Source organism: Oenanthe melanoleuca, chromosome 4A (assembly GCF_029582105.1).
Source record: "Oenanthe melanoleuca isolate GR-GAL-2019-014 chromosome 4A, OMel1.0, whole genome shotgun sequence".
NCBI classification, from domain to species: domain Eukaryota; kingdom Metazoa; phylum Chordata; class Aves; order Passeriformes; family Muscicapidae; genus Oenanthe; species Oenanthe melanoleuca.
The window spans coordinates 8,035,327-8,055,171 of record NC_079338.1 but is presented as its reverse complement, the minus strand read 5'-3'; the positions used below and the strand labels follow the sequence as shown (position 1 = coordinate 8,055,171).

General features: G+C 38.8%; 1 protein-coding gene across 2 annotated transcripts in view; it reads left to right on the top strand.

Annotated features, from left to right (window-relative positions):
* Positions 1-19,845, top strand: part of TMEM164 (transmembrane protein 164) — a 36,950-nt gene that overhangs the window by 10,464 nt on the left and 6,641 nt on the right. For both annotated transcript variants that reach the window (XM_056491613.1, XM_056491614.1), the window contains exons 3-5: positions 2,738-2,787; positions 5,803-5,869; positions 11,715-11,793. In XM_056491613.1, the coding sequence (XP_056347588.1) occupies positions 2,738-2,787; positions 5,803-5,869; positions 11,715-11,793 (196 nt within the window). The remainder of the gene's footprint in view (positions 1-2,737; positions 2,788-5,802; positions 5,870-11,714; positions 11,794-19,845) is intronic.

Sequence of the window (19,845 nt, the reverse complement as noted above, 5' to 3'; positions counted from 1 at the left end):
CCATGAGACAATGTTAATTTTTCCCATCCAAAATAGCTAACTTCGTCTATTTTGGGCTAATTCTTTTGTTTGTCTTTCATAAGATAAAAATATAATAGGTCACAGAACTACAGAAGAAGGGGAGACATTGAAGTTGTTTCCTAATGTTTCTTCTAAACTGAAAGTTGAGTTACTCTGCCTTGGGCAAGGAGAATCCCCTTCATTGTGCTTTACCATACATGCTGCCTGTGTCTGCTGGAGCTCTGCAGTGCCAGCAGGGCTGGGAAGACTCTGAGCCCCAGTGCCTCAAAACTCAGAGTTATTCAGGAGAGCAGAGGCTGGGAGCTCTGCACAGCCTTGCTGCTGATTTAAATCAAGATTCTTTTATTTATGGAACAGAGCTGTTCTCTCCTGCAAGGCAAAGGATTGGATTTCCAGTATGACAGTGAAAAGTAGTAGGATTATGGGATCAGTATGGAAGCACTTGTGTTGGAGCTTATGAGCTTGTCTGCTGTGAACTGTTTATTTAAGACTGCTGATACTCTGAGCTGAGTAATGACACTTTTTATACTGATCTTTGTAAATCAGATACAGGTGTGTCCTTTAAAACTTCCCTTTAAGAGGTTGAGATTTGTTGATCATGGCAAGTATCTACGTATGTAAAGATAAAAGTGTTGGTATTAAGCTGCTAAAGCTGAAGCATTTGAAGATGTCTTCCATGATCCTAAACTTTTAGCATAAAAGTTCTGGTTATGATTTCTCTGCTGTCATGAAAAATAGAAGTCAAGCTTATTTTCTGAAAGATCCCTTTAACAGAGGGATTTTCATGCTTAAAGATGTTAAACATTTGGTTTTCCCCTCATGAGGTTCTGAAGCTGTTTCTTTCGGTGGAGTTGAAATAAAAATAATCAGCTATGTTCTCTTTGCCTGTCGCCATGGTACTGCACTGATTTAAATTGGTATGTCCATCTCAGTCCTTGTAACAGTGCCATCCTTTTTAAATCCTCAGTGCTGAGATTAAGACAGTACTCAGATTATAGCTTCTACTGGTTTTTTTTTAAGATGTAGGAGATAAAAAGATATGGAATTCTCCCTTGGAAGAGCAGAATTGGTTTCATGAAAGTATTAACCATGCTTCAACAGTAACATATATCTCCTGTTGGATTTCTGAATTTAAGGAAATGATAAAATAATCAAATTTAAAACTCTAGATGAACTGGTTATACTCTAGATATCATATCTCCATTTGCTAGCATACAACATGAAGTGTTCAAAAAGTTGGACCATGCACACAGGTCACATGTAAAAAAATACTTATCACAGGAGAGCTGTACAAGATATTTATGATCTCCAAAGAAGGGAAAATGTAGTCCACAGTTCAAGGAACTTTAGTTAGTAAGCAAAGTTTATTCCAAAATATGCAACAGTGGAAAAATGAAGCATACTAAGTGTTATACACTTTTCCCAGAAGCTGTATGGGTCTTACATGCAGGGTGATATATAGAGCTCTTGTAAGATTTTTCTGGCATCTACTTTTTTCTTCTTTGTTTCCCTTAGCACAGGAAAACAATCATTAGTGATTCTAGTAATGCATGTGTTCTCTTCCTTCTTAACTTGCCCTAATGAGTTGAAATTGCTTGCTGTTTAAATGCAAGACTTCAGAGAAATGGATTGGATTTTAACAGTATTCAGTATGAAAATGTCTTGAGGTACATTCCATTAAATTTAATTGCTGCCTCTCTGCCTTTGTTAGAGTGTGGTATGACTTGGGAAAAACAATTTGAGTGTGTGTTGTGTTCTAAGCTATTGTTGAGACTCAAATGGAACATACATATATTAAGAACTTGACCTGGAAACAAAATATTTGGAATTTGTACATTTATTTGTGTAGTAATGACAGGAAGCCCCTTGTGTATGAAAGGGCTTAGTAGGATGATCCAGATTTCAACACTTCTTCTATTGCTGCAAGTACATGGTCTGGTAGTGATTCATTTCTGTATCCATTGGAGGCCTCTTCCTAACCCTGCAGCGCTTGAAAGAAACACATTTGGTGATTGTCCAACCTGGCATCCACAAAGGAGACATACTTTCCAAATGTTCTCACTTGATTCAGTGATAATTGTTTTGTTGGTTGTCAGTGAAATAAGGTATTGTGACTTTATTTTAGGAACAGCAGTAAAAACTGTGATCCATATTTTGCTGAAATACTGAACAGTAAACCAGAGTCTCTTCTTTGCAGTAGTGGACATAATAAAAAAAAGAATTTTTATTACTGCACATTTATGTAGTAATCTCTTCATATCTAGAGCAAGACTTGCTAATATGAAGTTTTTAAAGTTACTGTGTGGGCTTTTGGCACTGGTGAAGGGAAGGACTGTGGTGATGTTGTAAATGCTGATAGTACAGCTAGGACTTCTCCATGATTGAAGGAACTGCTGTAGAAGAAGATTGGTGATAGAGTAATCTGGTTCTTGAGAGAACTTTTATAATGCCGTTCTGGCTAGAATTTGACTGCTTTCATAGGCACTGGCAGAAGCTAAACCCTCAGTGCTGCTCACACTGCTTAAGTCTTTTTATCTGTAGGTAATAGGAGACCTTTTGATTTGTTAAAGACTTTAAGTCTTTTCTAGCTCTGCTGTAAAATGCGTCTTCTGGCACGAAATGATTTGTGACATACAGAACAGAGTAGGAAAGAATTAGAAAATGGATTCTAAAAGAGGTCACTGTCATTAATTTAAATTTGTTTCTAACATTTCAGATTTTTCTTCTTGCCTGTCCCCCATGTCAGACTGCAATGATTCTCTTCAGGTAATACCTCTTCCTTACTGTGTATGTCTACTTGCACAATGTGTTTTAGAAGTTATTCACTGCTTAATTTATACAATACTAAGGGAAATATCAAGTAGTAAAGGCATATTGGTTAGATTGAAAAATGATGCCTTGAAAAGGGTCAGGGCTTAAATCAGGGTGATGGGCCCCATATCCTTGCTTCTTGTCTGTTGGTGAGTTTGGCCTCACTTATGAACAGGAATTAGCTCAGTAACAGTAGATTAATGCAGATTAATGTACGAGCTACTCTAATTTGTGTCATGGCCCTTGAACCTTTTTACCATCCTTTAACTTTACCATCCTCAGTAGAAATTAGTAACTAGGCCTTGCTGGAAGCCATGCAGGCAGTCTGGGTCTGATTTCTAATTTGTGGATAGGTAAAGTTAAATAGGCAAATCAAATTCTCTCTGGCTTTGTTGGGTATTTCTCAGATCTGTGCAGTCTTTTCTAAAATACTGCATATTTGTCACGGTGTGACTTGGGTTTGCCAACCTTAATATATTTAATTTCTTTTAGAGACGGGACCCAGGAGTAGAGACAAGGCAGGCTTAAAACTTAGAAAGGTACAAGAAGAAATTTATTAATAACACAAAAAAAAATATTCAGAATAAGATCCCTAGATCGTTCTCTCCTCCCCTTCATTTAACATTTCTTACCAACAAACATACAGAGAGCACTTCAGTCAGTGATACATTCAAATAATCAGTTCAGTTCACTTAAGAGAGAAAAGTCCCTTTTTGGTTATGGCTTAAGGGGCGTCTTCACCTTCACAATCCACATCCGCCTGGGAAAAATATTGCAGATTATGACTTTCCTCCCATTCTGTCGCAGTCCTTCTAGAGCTGTGCAATGGGTTATGTTACACACTTGAGGTATTACTTTTAAAGGCAGGCTGCTGAAAAAAAAAATTCTCTTCATTTTCTTCTCTATCAAAAGTCTCTGTTCCTATTCCAGTCTCAGGACAGAAAAAGCTTCATTCTCCGGGGCAAAAAGTCATCTCTTTCTCTATTAAATGTCTCTGTTCACATTTCAGTCCCAGAATAGAGAGCTCTATTTCCCCAAGGCAAAAATAAGGTCTTCTTCTCAAGCACCCAAAACCTACCCAAGTATATTTCACAGTTTAAAGGAATTTTAGTGAAGTCACAATCCCCTTAGCCCACAAAAAAGGTTTTCAGCTACTTATCAGTTCGCATCTTTTCAATCTCTTCCCACCAGGAACTTAATCTTCATTCTGCTGACCTCTGCAGTTTCCATGCTTTATTTTTTCTCATTCAGGGGAGCTTAGAAAATCGAGGATCTTATCCAGGCATAAAGAAGTTACAATTGTATCCAGATCATGAAAAACAACATGGGCAGTTGGAGGACTCTTCTTTCAGAACGAGGAGGGAAGGGAGAGCCTTTGGTGGTTCCCCGATCCCCCCTGCTCGGCCATGCCACGTGGAGAGGGGAGCTCCGGGCTGCGCGGAGCCATGCGGTCAGGGAGGGGGGGCCGGGACCATGCGGCCGGGCTGGGCCCCCCGCAGAGCCGGGGTGCTGAGCCAGACTCCAGGCTGAGCCCAGAGCCGGGCTGGAGCCCCCGGCCGGGGACCACCACCCCCGGAGACCGGAAGCCAAAAGAGAGCCAGCAAACCTGATCTGCTGTGATTTGTGAAAGCGAAATAACTTTTCATTGGTTTCCCAAGCTGTCCATCACCAAATCAGTTCTCTGATTGGTGCCAGCAGCTCACAGGGGAAGCTCCCAGAGACAGGAGAGCCCCTCCCACTTCCCAGCCTCATGGAGCCTGCTTTGAGGTGAATCCACCCCTCCCCCCAAGCACGTGAAACCAACACAGTATTGTTACTAACTTCAGGAGCCACAAGAATCTCTGATGTGTAGGAGGCTCTAATTGGCTGCAGCAGCAGAGCCCAGTATGCAGCTGAGGGGGCAGCCCAAGACTTGTGGGGAGGGTCAGAGACTTCCTGGGCAGTCCCTGTGGTACTTGGGAATGGCTGTAGTTATCACCATGACATTAAACTCTGCTCTTCCTTTTCTTGGTCTAGGCAAAAATGATGCTGAGGGAACGCCTTAGACATGCTTTCTGCAGCTTTTCCCTGCTGTTCCTTGTTGCTGCAGGGATTATGCTAAACAAAGACCCTGTATTAGCTTCTGTCTTGGAGAGTGTGAAAAGTGTGTCTACTGTCCAGGAAATCTCTGCTAAAGAGCAGTTGTAGAGCAGAGGCTACGATAAAGTTGTTTTTCAGAATGGGTGTATCCATTTTCTAACATCCTGACAGCATACAAATTATATTTGAAAATCTGTTTTAAAACTGTAATACCTTTTCCTTCCTCAAGTTACTTTCAAATTCCGAAGAGTTTGACAGACAGTGGTGGGAGACAGTTTATTTTTTACTTTGTCTCTGATGCAAAATAGACTGAAACAGTTCTGATACTAATTTTCTCTAACTGCAGTCTAACAGTAGTTCAGAAGAAAAATGGCTGAAAGTGATAAAAATTACAGTGTATAATACTACTTTCCTGCCTTGTGCTTTTTCTTAGGACTTGCTGTTGTATTTTGATAAATGTAATTCTTTTATTTAAGGGACTTCTTTCAAATTCTTAAAGCTTTACTTTGAAGCTGTTCATGCACAGCATTAAAGAGGAGTAAAACCCTTTATCAAAGATGCTATTTTAAGCTCTGAAAGACAAATGAACAGCAGAATTCTAGCTATTTAGCAGCTTATATCGTGAACAGGATTATGGGCAGTCCAGGCTTTCTAGGAATCCAAAGCTCATTATAGAAAGCAGACCTACTTTAGGAAATTCTTTAATAGTGTATTTAAAGGTAAGTTTTTGTCCAGTTTTACTGCATTTAATAGTGAATTAATTCAAATTCAAGCCCAAACAATTTTTTTTAGTGTCTTGCTATCTTTTATTGAAGAGATACTACATGAAAGACCTGAAAATGTTGCATTTTATTTTCATCTGTGAAAATAATATCCCATCTCTTTTCTAAGGTTGCAGATGCATATGCTGAATGGGGCCCTCTTAGCATTGCTGTTTCCTGTTGTTAATACACGCCTGGTGAGTGTACTGTGGTTTTCCTCCTCCTCCTTTTTTGTTTATTTCTGAAATATTATTTTTGGGGAGATGTTAGATGTTTGCTTTGCTTGGCCTTTTGAAGTTCATTTTACCAGGCTGTAGACTCCTGGTCACTACAGTGGAACCAAAATAACAATTTTGGATTTTTGAATGTTTATAACTCAGTATGAAAAGACAGCAGTGTTGTATTGAGTGTTGGTTCCATTCTAGCCACTAATGTAGGGAAAACTTGATGGCTTTGAAAGAGGCTTTCACAGGTTAACCTTGTGGTCAAAATTCAGTTTCAGACCTTTGAAACTCTGTAAATATAAGATTCTTCAGGCCTGGAAAATGCCAAATGTTGTTGTTGGCTGTCATCCCCTCTGCCCCAAGATTAGGCAGAGCAGATTTTTTTTTTTCCCATGCAAGTTTTCAAATCTGCTGTAAAACTTTAGCATCCTGGACAAAAAAATTAGCCTGTTGGTGTTCCTAGTGAGATTCTTAAATCCATTGAGAGTTAAAGGTAAAAAAAGCTATTTTGAGTGTGAGACAAATGAAGTGTTTCTAAGGATTATTTCAAAAGCAGTTATCCATGCATATGTAGAGGGAGTGTGTATGTATATGCACGTATGACTAGATGCTTTAAATTTTTTTCCATATGATTTATCTGCAAAAATCTGTTGTTGCAGCTATTTTAATGTCTGTTTTAAGATATGAGTACTTAAAGCAAACTATGTCAATAATAGAGAGTGAATTAATGTTATTAACAAAATGGTTGTGGGCTTCAGACTCCATATCAGATTTTGTTGGTGGATCTCCACTTGCAAGTCTTGGCTGTCTAAATAAGATGAAGTATAATCTTATGCTTATGTCCAGTTTGCAATTACATTTTATTAAAACTTGGTACTGTTGAAGAGGAAACAGTGTTCTTTCCCTGATAAGGAAAAGTCTTTTTATTTTGTATTTAAAATCATCTAGTTTTTAAGTAAATATAACCTTAGGCATGACAAAATTGGTCTGGGTAACCTATGAAGGAAAAAATGTTGAAGTATTTAATAAATCATTAGTTTATGAATTCTCTGTCATTATCACAGATCTCATTCATATTAGGGCAGTGGTGATTAAACAAGAAAGATACTACTTGTAAAATTGTTCTTGTAATTGGGAACAGAGTACACAAAAATTACTGTCCAAGAGTAAATATTTTTGGAGTAATTACAGCTTAGGATATTTTTGGCCTAACAGCAGGCTTTTCACTTTTCCATGTTTCTTCTGGCACAGGATAATGTGGGTGATGTTGTACAGCGCTGCCTTGATCCAGATTCTCTCATGGCAACACATTCTGCTCCACAGCTCTCACTGTGGTTTTAACACCATATTGTCCTGAAAGCAGGAAATGTCTCCTAAAGCATAGTAGAAATTTAAAAAAAACAACAAACCAAAAACCAAAACAAACAACAACAACAACAAAAAAAACCCCACCAAAAAAAAAAACAAACTAAAACCCACCAAAAAAACTCCCATTTTTTTTCTAAGCTGGCTGCTCTGGTTTGTCATACCTGAGTAAAAAACTTTTGATTTATTCATTCAGAGTGAGAGACAATCATTGCTTCAGCAGATGATGGATGTTTTAGTGGGTATCAGGATTTGAATTGGAAGTGTTAATTTGTTCAAAGTAATTTCCAGAATACCTCTTATAATTTGTGGCACAGTCTATTAGGCTCATGTGCTTTTTGGTACCAATTACATTACTTAATGAAATGCTAATATCTTTTTGTAAATATGCTTCAGTGTTAAGTTATCCTGATGTGGAAACTTCTGGCATAATTTAATGGTTTCCATTTTATTGTAATGTATCTGTTAATTTTTTTGTTCTTTATTGTTTTAGAACCTCAGTAATTTCAAAATTCTTTTAAAATAGTAATGTATTGCCAGTGAAAATGGAGAGTTGAGATATTTACTGAAACAACAGTAGAAAGTTTCTACCTTCTGCTGTTTTAATCTTTCAGTCAAACTATGCTAAACAATGCAGTTAAAATTTTGTTGGACTATAAGTGGTAGCTGGGATAGTGTCCAAAAAAATGTAGCTTGAAAGGTGAGGTCAGTCTGTTCTGTTCTTTTCAAGAAAACGTTTTCCTGCTTTGGCATGAGGTTGAGGTATCAACAATTAACAGACTTAGGCAACAAATGCACCTACTTGTACTTGTTTGGCACCCAAATATTGCAGTTATTTGCTACATTATTTGCCATGTGCTGATGGAATTAAATTCTGTGCTTCAGCATAGGCATTGGATAAAGATAAAACTGTTCCTTGTCCAGTCAGTGTTTTTGAGAGTTCTTCTTACCTTTTCAGAAATAAAGGAAAAGAAGATGCTGTGGGGATTGGCTTGTTAGGCTCTCAAAATGGAGCCAGCAAGGTATAAGAGGATATACAGGAGTAGAAAGATTTCTTTTTTCTCTGTATTTATATTCAATTCTTCCTCTGCATCTGTATTTAGTGTAGGTCTTGATAACCTGACTGTGCATGTAAATTCATTTATCTGCCACAAAGACTCCAACTGTTTGGAAAGTAATTGGGGTTTTTGGGCTTTCATATTGCATTTATCAAATTTTAAAGAAAAGTCTTTCCACTGGTTTAGAAGTGGGGACTTTTTGCAAGCTGATGTCCTGAAGATGTTGGTACAGATAAAGTAAAAAACAGGACATGTCCCAAAAGTGATGGGTGCATGAGTGTCAGCTCACATGGTTGAGATGGGACAGTTTTAATGTTTCTAGAAGCTGCTGTATTTTATTCTTAGAACTAAATGGCCTGAGAGGTCCACATTCTAAATCTGTTAGGAACAGAATCATGCTCTGAGCAAGACTTTGTGAATGCATTCCATGTATGTTCCAATATCATTGGATGCTGTATTGTTGTTGATTGTTAGTCATAATTCACTGCACTAAATAGTTTTCCTGTAATGACTGTGTCTGCAGAGCAGAATGGAATAGGTTGTGGTAGGTTACATTGTCATCTCTAAACTGTCTTAATCTAACTGGCACAAGGGAAAGCAACAAGAACAGTGGGGGATTGTTGAAAGATTGTGCTTGGGTGGCTGGTAGGTGATAGAGCCAAAGTTTGGGCATATTTGGGCACTTGTACATGCTGTGTGCATTAAAATGGTATGAGCATGTAATTCACTGGTAACGTCTGAGAAGGTGGCTGGTACACTACTATATTAGACCGTGTTCTAGATGTACTACAGGAGAGACCAGAATCTGAGACTAGATTTCCTTCTATTCCTTTTCAGCTACCCTCTGCAGTCTCTGTAGAGAATGATGGAGTAGGTACTCTTGCACAGTGCAGTGCTTGAGCCAGGGTATAAATAATTAACAGAGTGGAGTGCTACTGTCAAAAACCACAGCAAAGTGTTAACCTGTGAGCCCACTGAAAACAAACTGCTGTGTCTGAGTGTTTAATCTAAATTAGTATTATGTCCATACTCCTTTGGGGTAAATTCAAAATATCTGACTTCTGGGCTCCACTCTACTGCTGCCTTGGAGAGATTTTTCTAAAGTTGAGTTCAGTGCATGGAAAGATCTCATTGTTCTATTTGGGCAGTAACTGGTTTAAGTTAGAATGTGAAGTCTTGCTTGTTTTCACAAAGAGATTCTTTAAATCCTTGATTCATGGGTGATCCCTTGTGCCCATCTTCATTTCCAGTTTCTCCTTGCATATGAAAGGTGCTTATGCTGAGTGAGTCTTTTATTGATAAAACTGTTTATAGACAAGGCACAAGATGCAGGTGAATTAGTTGCTCAGTACAGCTTGTTTTTTCTGTTTATTGTAGCCTGGCTGTACAACAGCTTCAGTGTTTGGTTGTACAGCAACTCTGCAGCTCTATAGCAGGAAAAGCACTTGCAGAATCAGCCAGGCTTCAGAAAAAGTGGGAAAAAGATGTTTTATTTTAACACACACAAAAAAAATACCATCATCACTACTGCAGCATAACACTGTTACTCTGTTCTCAGGAGTGTCCCAGCACAGTGTTTGTGTAACAGATCCTCACAATTCCAAGGCTGTGGAAGCCCTTTTGACACCACAGATAAATGGGGAATGCTGCTTGGCAGGAGTGAGTGCCTCATGTTGTGGTGTTTATATCAGGAGCAATTGTTTCTGAAGTGGGAGAAGTACAGCTTTTTCTCCACTTAGGAACACTGCTTTAGCCCCATCCCAAATAATTTTAATTCCCTCACTATGCTCTCTGTGTTGTTTAGCAAAGGATAGCAGGAAAGGTTCAAATTTAGGAAACCTCACAATTTTCATGAAGTTCTTGCTTTTGCATACTGTTACCTTGCTTGTGTTTGTTTTGATACAGAATACTTGCAGATTGTACAGGAGGATTGTTTTAGCTTAGTCCCCACATGAATTGGCTGACCACCTTGGAGGTTGCCATCAGGACACAGGCAGTGTCTAGTGGGGGAATGACCGGACTAGCATAATTCAGTTGTTGGTTTTAGAATCTGCTATGTTCAAAATAGGATATAAGAATTGTAGTTGAATTAAAAATATCACTATGTTATTTATCAACTGTTTGACTACTGTTTAGGAAGAAAATAAATCTCTCTTTCAACCTCTCTCTTGTTGATGTAGAAATTTCTGTAGTGTTTCAGTTTCAAGGCTGTGACTTTAGTGTCTCAGAAGAGTCATAGAAAAGGAAGGCTTTTCTCACCACTCTCTGCTTCCCAACATGCAAACGACAGTGGTAGGTCTGAATTCTTCTGACTGTAAAATGACAGAACGAGTCTGCATTTGAACCAAGGCTTTTCGTTATTCCCATGAGATTTTATACTTGTGGTATTGTCCAATTTTCAATTCAGAGAAATAATGCAACAGTGTTGCTTTTCAGCTCTGTTAGATGCAGTAAAAAGCTGAATTCTGAATTTTTGAGTTTTCTACTACTGTTCAGTTTTGTTCAGTTTTAAATATGCTGCTTTAGTGTAATAAGTAGATATAGGCTAAGGTACTTATAGATGGGAGTAACTTTCAAATACAGTGCATCCCCTTTTGTAACTGATAAAGAGCTAGAAATAATTGGATCTGGATTAGGAGGCTCAAACACAGAGTTACAGTTGAAGGTATATTTAGTATTATTTTAGGTGTCTGACTTGTTAGAAGAGAGGTTACACTAGTTCAAATAAAGACACAAATGACTAATTGTAATTTCCCAAAAGTTGGCAGCAGCTGAGGAATACCTGATTCACTATTAACTGGTAGCTTGTTTGCACCTAATTCTGTATCTTGTCTTTAAAACCAATAAATGACTGGTCATTTTCTATTTTAGTTTATATTTGATCAAGCTTAGCAGTTCTGTACATGCATGCAGGTTGCTATAAATCAGGTCTTTTGATATTTTTTGCACAGGCCTCCTCAGTAATTACTTGTATATGTGTATTTATATACTTTTATATATAAAAACCTCATTTACAGAGTTCTCTCAGAAGGTGGCAAGTATATTTTTCTAAAAAGACTTCTATACTGTGGGGGTATGCGTAGTTTCTGATTTAATTACTTGAGTGGTTTGCATTATTATTGGTAAGGGAAGGAGCAGTCTTATGTTACTCGTTCTTTGTTTTGCTTCTGGCTGATTTTGGGAATTACCTTCTGGAAATGTTGTGTTTGTGTTAAGGAGATGCAATGTGTACAGTTAGCTGCACTTTCAAGGCACTGACCATTAATGTTTGTTATTATACGCAGGTGATAAAATAACTGAACTGAAGGCATTGTCATGGGTTAGAAAGAGAATTGTTCCTAGGAACTTGGTTTTTAGTGAGAAAAATACTTACAAATATTTTCCTTACTCCACAGCTTCCATTTGAAACAGAGATTTATTATATCCAGCATGTGATGCTCTATGTTGTGCCCATCTATCTGCTGCAGAAAGGAGGTAAGTAGGCAGTTTATTCTGTATGGATTGAACTGGTCCTGTGGAATGAAAACACTGTGTTTACTGGATACAGTCAGTTTTATTCTTACCCTTTTTTTACCTATTTTCTCTAGTTTTAATTAATAGTTCCTGATGTTCTAGTGTTCTAATGTGTAATCCAGGTGTTTTAACCTAGGTAATGAGTTGTGTCAGGTACTAAACAAAAATTTTAAAAATGGTCTTTTGCCTGAAGGGGTATTCAGAATGTAGTTCCACAATGTGCATTGTCTTCTTGAGCAGCGTCTCTGCCATCTTGAAATATTCTCAGCTGTTGGTGAGGTGTATTTTTAAGATTTTTTTACCCTCTTGGATGTCTCTTGAGAAGTACTGGAACTCAAAATGAGCAACGAGGAAAAAAAAAATAAAATTAGTTGTCCAGTTAGATAAATCCCAGAAATTCTGAAGCTCCAGTGAAATGTAGTGACACATATCATGAAATGAACTAGATTGCTTGTTATCTCTTCTAACAATATTGCCATCTTGCATTCACTTATGCCATAATAGTTCAGTAAGTCTGGGCATCCTAAATTGTTTCCCTGGCCAGTAATTTTTTTCCAGTCGTGGATCCTCAAAAGGAATGCTGACATTCAGCTGGTATGATGCTCTGCCCCCCTCTAGTGCTGACATGCCTTCAGCTGCACTTTCAAGCAAAGCTTGACTGTTCCATCCAGGAAATAAAATATGATCATTTGTGATCCAGATGTTCAGTAGCCTTTAATGAAAACCCTGAGGATGTGATGTCTATCAGGATTACTTTATGAGAGATGGGACTACTAAGAGACATTGTAAAAGCTGGTTTGTTGCTTTATGGCATTATAAGTCTCATGGAAGGGTGAGACATTAAAGGCGTTAGATTCAACACCATAACATCAAATTCTCAGCTACAATGACTTATATTAGTTTTTTAGCCAATCACATACTTCTACAAAGTTTGCTAGCATCTTCTTATACCAATCATTAATTGCTTCCTTTCACGGCTTTACCGCAATGCGTCATTTTTCAACCAATCATATAGCACTTTATAAACTTACATTGACCGGTCTTAAATTTCTAACTTTATAACAGGTTCTATTGCTAAACTTTAAAATCTTTTACTATCTTACTTACATATTGCTGTGCTTACATAATACATATTTCTGTTTGCTTAAAACATATTTCTACTTTAACTACGAACTTATATTCTTGTTTCCTGTCTGTTTCACTTCAATGCTCTAATTCTCCTAGCCTTCTCCAAGGTCTTAGATCAAGCATTGTATCCATCTCTATTTCTGAGCCTGTATGCACAGGGCCTTGGGAGCTTTCTGTGCTTGCATTTCTCATATCAAGCAATGGGATACAGTCAGGCTCTTCCATCCTACTGAATCCATTGTGTTTTATACCAGTGGTCACTTACAATCCTTCACCCTATTTCACTGTAACTTTTGTGTTGCAGTGACCTGATTGCACTGTGACCTACTAAATGAAATTAAGAAAAAAGTACTCAAAGTCATGTACTTCAAAAGATGATTCTGTTTCTTTCTTTTATCATGTTTAATTTTAATCCACTCTTGATATCCTAAAATTCTGGAAAATAATGCCAAAAGTGCAGGGTAGTTGTAGAAGTTACACAAACTCATAATCTTTGCAGGAGGAGGGGGGGCAGAAAACATAAGCAGCCGTGGAGTGAACTCTAGGTAATGACAAACAAAGCTCTTGATGTAAATAAATCACTTGGTGGCTTTGGCATTCCCATCTGAAGATCACTTTGTTTTAAAAAGGCTTGGTCTTGTATGACAGTTGATGTGTTCTTTTAAGTTTTGATTGTTTTGTGGTTTGGTTTGGTTTGGCTTGGCTTTTTGTTTATTTTGAAGTAGAGGTTCTCTCAGGGTTCTTCAGGACCTGGGACTACAAGAACTGTATTTGCAGTTTGAAGGGTTTGATGTCAGACAGCTGTCGCCCTGATTCAGTATTCTGAATGCCTGCCTTGTATTAATGTACAGGTATTTGCTGCCATCTAATGTTGACATGAGGGCAGTAAAATTGATACAAAAACTTTGTTGGCTAAACCTATCAATTGAAATTGCTCTGGGCTGTTTTAACTAATAACTGCCCCATTTCTTATGCACTTGGCTCCTCATCACCTGACTAGCTGTAATTAGCAAAACACCCATGAACTCCTGCCACAGGTGACCTAATGTATCATTTTTGATGGAAAAATTATGCAACCTAACAATATTTGTTAATGTTATCATCTCGCTAGTACCTCTGTTTAAGAACTTTCTGAGTAGATCACACAGACCTTTGTCCTGAGTTCTGTATCTTGTGAAAATTGCTTTTTCATTGCTGACATTGATCAGCATGCATCTTAATTTCAGTATTGTAATTAAAAATTTCCTTCAGTTAATCTGTGGATTATGATTCAGAGAAGTAATTGAAGGGTAGAAAACTGAAAAAAAATTAAAAGGAATGGATTGTATTTGGAAAAACATACTACTTCAGTTTTATTTGGAATCTGCCTATATTGCTGGTGACCTTGATAGGATCCAAATGTTTCTCAAAGATAGGGTGAGCAGAACACCTGAAGCAGAGTAGATTTGAGGCTTTGGCTATAGAGAACTGCACCCTCAAGTTTGCTTGCAATACCCTAATCAAGTATTGCACCAGCCATGCACGTACACCCAGCTCCCTGCTGAAGTGTTTCCTTTTTGAAAGGAAACTGGTGATGGTAAGCAAAGGTGTAATAATTTATTTTATTTCTTTTCCTGCTATTTGTTACAGTGGTGCAGACTGGTCATGCTGCACTGGCAACCTTCATGTCCCTCCTGACCCTCTAAGTGTGGGGGTTTTACCACATCAGCTTTAGAGACTGATGATGATAATTCTTTCTGACTGTCTTCAGTTTGTTTGGTCAGGTTTTCCAATGGATTTGACAAGATCAGGTGTACACCTTATTTCAGAACATACAATCATACTGAAATTTAATCAAGGTGGAATTGTTATTTCCTTAATGCAGTGATCAAATTATATTCTAAACTACATTTTTCCATCACAGATTGAAAAAAGGGTGAATTTTTAGCAGCTCCCTAGCAGCACAGCTCAAGAGATGATCTGCCCTGTGTTTTGATATCTCTAGTCTTATTTATTTGAGTTAGTAACTTCAGCAGGTAGAAAAGGTCGTTGGCATTGAGGTGTTTAGGATTCTGTGGCTGCAGGGAGCGATCCTGAGCGACTCTCCTGCAGCTGCGGGCAGGGCGCGGGGCCGGTGTCGCCGCTGGGCCCGAGGCTGCGGCGCGGGGCGCGTCCGGCAGGTGGCGCTGTGCCCGGCTCCTTCTGCGGGGCCGCGCGGGGACGGAAGCTCCGGGCTTTGGCTGCGGCGTGGGCGCAGGAAGTTCCTTTCGTGAGCCGGACCGTGCAGTGATGGCCTTGGGAGTGCTGAGCAGCCCTCTGAGTTGGCCCCGTGTGCCTTAAGAGCCGATTTCCCGCTAAATAAATGAGCTGTTTGCAGGGAATAGGAGCAGAATTTTATTCTTAGGCAAGTGCTGTATCTTTTTAAGCAAAAAAGAGCCGGTGTCTGATTCAAGTCCTAATGCTTTTTTCTTTGTTAAACTAAGTGTCTTCAGAAGTGGCGTCAGGAGAGAAGCTTTTTGCAGTATCACACAGTCAGTTGAAGTTGTTGATTTTATTTTCCTTTTCTCCCTTCTTGCGGAGAATGCCTCTGTTGTGCTCAGCAGCTGGGCAGAAGGAGCCCAGTACAGGCAGTTCCCTCAGAGCAGGGCAGCGTTCCTGACCTCAGGACCACCTGGATTTCTGGAAGATGCAGCACACAGATACCAAGTACAGATGAAAGGATATTTCTTCCTATGGTTGTAAATCAGGAAAGTGCAATTAAAACACTAAACTTGTGTTTTCCATTGGCTGTTAGGACTTGCTGGCTGGAGTGAGGGATTACCATATTTAAAGACCTGTTTTTAGCTGTTGCACCCTATGTCAGCCACTTTCCCACTTGTGACACTTACCTATCTTTACCTAATTCTTTTCTTAGCTTTTTAAAGGAGTTATCAAGCAGTCTTTATTATATATCTGTAGTAGTAATCCAGGAGAAATATCACTTTATATTTAGATATACTTAGGTAGTCATAAATCTAGTCCATCTCAATCTTCATTGAAATACTTGATAATGTGTGATATAGCTCTTTTGCTGAAACTGAATTACTTAGAGACCTGTCAACTCTTATGTGTTATTTCCCTGCTCTGCTTCTAGCAATTCCATGTTCCTGTTCCAGATTTCTCTACCTATGCCATGTATTAGACATAAATGTGTGGTTTGCTGTTGAGCTGTGCTTGTGCCATGGCACCTTGAGCAGCAGGGTAGCTCTGTGTGCTGTTACTCCAGCTGCAGGCTCAGGCCACAGCCTCTCTTGTAGTTTGAATATTTGAGGATTGTCTTGTTTGATGATTTAAGAGAGAGGAAGAGGAGGGGATGTGTCTCTGTCCTGTGACCCTCTGAGTTTTATGCACTGGGCAGTTACAATTAGTTTGAAAAATTAAATATCTCTCCAGAAGATGGAGAAATTAGAAGGGCAGATGCCAGTAACTGGAAGAACTGCTCCTATATGAAGGTGGAGGAAGAGCTACTGCTTTATGGAATATAAAAAATTATTCCTGAGAGAAGCAAGTACTGTAAGAGCTCTGTCTGAGCTAGTTCTGATGAGAGTAGCTGTCACTGAGGGGAAACAGAAAACTCCTGAGAGAAGATACTGGTTTGAAACCTACACATGGAACCAGAACAGCTGTAGGAGAAACAGATTTCAGGATCCTTCTCTTGAAAACATTTTTTTCCTGTTTTCCCCTGGAAAGGAAGTTCTATCTCTAGGCTAGCTCAATAGGCCACTCAACTGGAATTCACCCTCTAATCAAGGGAAATGAAAGGAAAATAAATTTGCCCTCACATTTTTTGTAAACTTGAAAATCAGAGTATTGTAATAGTTACTCTGAGTTTTGGATTAAGCAGATCTACTTGTAATTGTAAGACAACTGAATTCTCTAGTTCAAACAGAGTAATTTTCTCCTTCATTATCTTTTCACATTTTATTCAGATGTGTTCAAATTTTCAGAAGCCTGTGTATTGAGAATTTTAAATAAAAATAATAGTTCATAACATTTGAACTAGCACATTGTAGGGAGGAAGCAGTATAAAAAAATGGCATCTTTTTGTTGATCTTTAGGTTTTTAAAGCCATGCTTCCATTTCCTAGATGGCAAAATGAACAACTTGGCATATTCAAGGTCAACAGAATCTTTCTTGTTTAGAAACAAATGAAGAACCCCAAACTCTTCAGTCTTTATGGAATCCTTTGTATCAATGCTGTTGAAGTAATGAAGTTTAATTTAAATAGAGGTATCCCCTGCCATGCTATTTCATTATAGGAGCAGACACAGCCTACCTAGATGGCCCCAGCTTGGAATGGTCTCAGCTGTCTTTGGTGTGTTTTTGAGAATGAGATCAGTGTCAGACTGGCACTTGGACTAAATTTTTGTAAGTGCTTAAGGCATAAGAACTGCCCATGATCTTTCATAAATAGAGAGTGAAACTCTGCTCCTACCTATTGAAATTGATTTTCTGTGCAAGCAGCAAGTAGCTTTTGCCCAAGCCAACACAGGCCCTTCAAACAACCGCTCAGATGGCTCTCAGTTTTCCTGTTTGTGGTTTTTTTGGTTTTTTTTTTTTTTTTTAACAGACCATACTGTGGAGAATAGACCACACTGCTCCATTAAACATCCATTGAATAGCTGGGCTCAAAAGTAATAAAATCTATAGTGGGTATTTATCTAATGAGAAATGTGCAGAAAATATCTCAGGTATGAATTTAAAATCAGTTTCCCAAAGCACACTGTGGAATCTAGAGTGCTCCAAAATGTTTTTGTGTGGAGGTCAGTGTTTTCTTTTTGTCCTTTGATGTCCAGATAGTGCTACTGCTGAAAATCACACCATTATTTTCAGGATTGCAAAGTCTAATAAGGAGGGATATTTTTGGTACAAGGCAAGACAAAAAAATCTGTAGAGAGCGAAAGTTGCTGATGTATTTTTTTAAGATCTTGCAACAGAGCGAGGATGTGCCATGGGTCTGTGTTGTCATCTTGTGCAATTTCCTTAGTCTTTTAATGACTGTTGGTTCCCTTCAGTCTCATTTTATAGCTGGGGTCTACAGGTCTCGCCTATTAATATTTATACCCTACCTGTACCGTAAGTCACCTGAATATGTATTTTAGCTTTCCTGGGTGCTCACCCCTTTAGACTCTTACCAGGCTTTATCAAATACTTTTGAAACACAGGCAACTGCCAACAGAAACCTAATTTGGTTTAGCACTGCTCAGCCAGTTCCCAGGAGCTGCTTTGATACCTTATTTAAATTTAATGTTACGTTTTGTATTTAGGTTAAACATACACCTAAAATTGCAAGGACAATATAAATAAATTTTGCAAGTCATGCAATGTTTTCTTTACAACAGAGGGAGCACAAAGAGTTTCTGTAAAGCTTGACCAGGTCACCTTAAGTAGGTGCAGCCAAAAATAGAGCCATGATCTCCTGTACTCTGACACCAAGGCTTATTCCTCCTCCTCTTCTCTCTGTAATGCAAAAGCATATTCAAGGAGGTGTCACCTATCTGATGTTTTCAGGTCATGGAGTTTAATGACTATCATTGCTATCAAAATCAAGACTTACGTACCGTTTTCTGAATAGCATGCCAGCTCTTAGCTCACACTTGACAAGTGCATCCCAAGAATTACTGTTGGGAATTTTTTCTCTTTACCTGCAGAACTTAAAGTGATTCCTGGAGAGTTCTCTTTTACCTTTGGTTTTACTTGCTGCTCAGGCACTTCTGGCCTTCACCTTCCCACTGCATTAAGAAACCTTACAAGTTGCCTTGTGCTTTCCAAGTAGCTCCTGTGCCCAAATTTATCATGGGCTACCCAAGTCGCAGCCTATTCCCTGAACCACCATGTACAGAGGTACCTGGAGTAATGACACTGCTGCCAGTTCCTCATTAGAACCAGGAATGGTGTGTGGGGTGCAGATATGCTGCTGGCACTCACACATGCACACACAGTCTTACCCTGTGCAAGCAGCAGCATAGCACTTGTGTTCTTGGGAGTGGACACTGCTGAAGGCCTTGGCACATTTCAGCCAGGCCTTTTTCAGATCGTGAAACTTTCTCAGCTCCAGCTAGGATTTTTCCCAGGCTAGAGACTTTTCCTTTACTGTAAACATAAGAGAAAGAATCATAACAGAGATAAACACCTGCTAGATCCATGGGAAAGCCAGGGAGAAGAGGTATCTCTTTCTCTGTCCAATGAACTGTCTGTATTTTGTTTTTCATGAACTATCTTATTTAAAGCCATGGCTTCCTTCAATAAATTGATCTTTCTTGCACCAAGTAAGAGAGTGCCTTGTTGCTGTTCTCTCTCGCTGCTCCGTAACCTTTCGTACGGCAACATGGATGAGCAGTTTTAGACAACAGCGTGTAGGTGATTTTGAATCCATAGTGTTCACAAAATGCTATTTAATTGAACTTATTTCAGCAGCTACTATTTTTTCAGCTACTGCAAAATCAATTTGAACTGGCATGATGGGTACAAATTATGGAAGGAAGCTATACAGAAAATAATTTTGAAAGGATCACAGAGCTTGAGGAAGCATTGCTCTAGAGATCTTAAACCTGAGCTGGGATGCAGCAATAAACAGTGATGTGGTCACAGCAGTTACTTGTATTTATCTCCACAGTATTCCATACACAGCATTTTCATAGCAGCTATGGTCTGATGGGTGCATGTGGAGGTATTTAGGTTCCCAGTAGCCTTGTACAGTGTATGCTGAAGTCTTTAATTACTTCCTGGTAATTACTGAGTGTGCTGGCTAGCCACGGCAAGTATCAATATTGCACTCCATTCTCTAAGCTGTCCTTTGAGTGCTGGATACATGTTCCAGTATTTAATAATATCTAATGGATCAGAGAGCAGATAAAGGCAGATAAA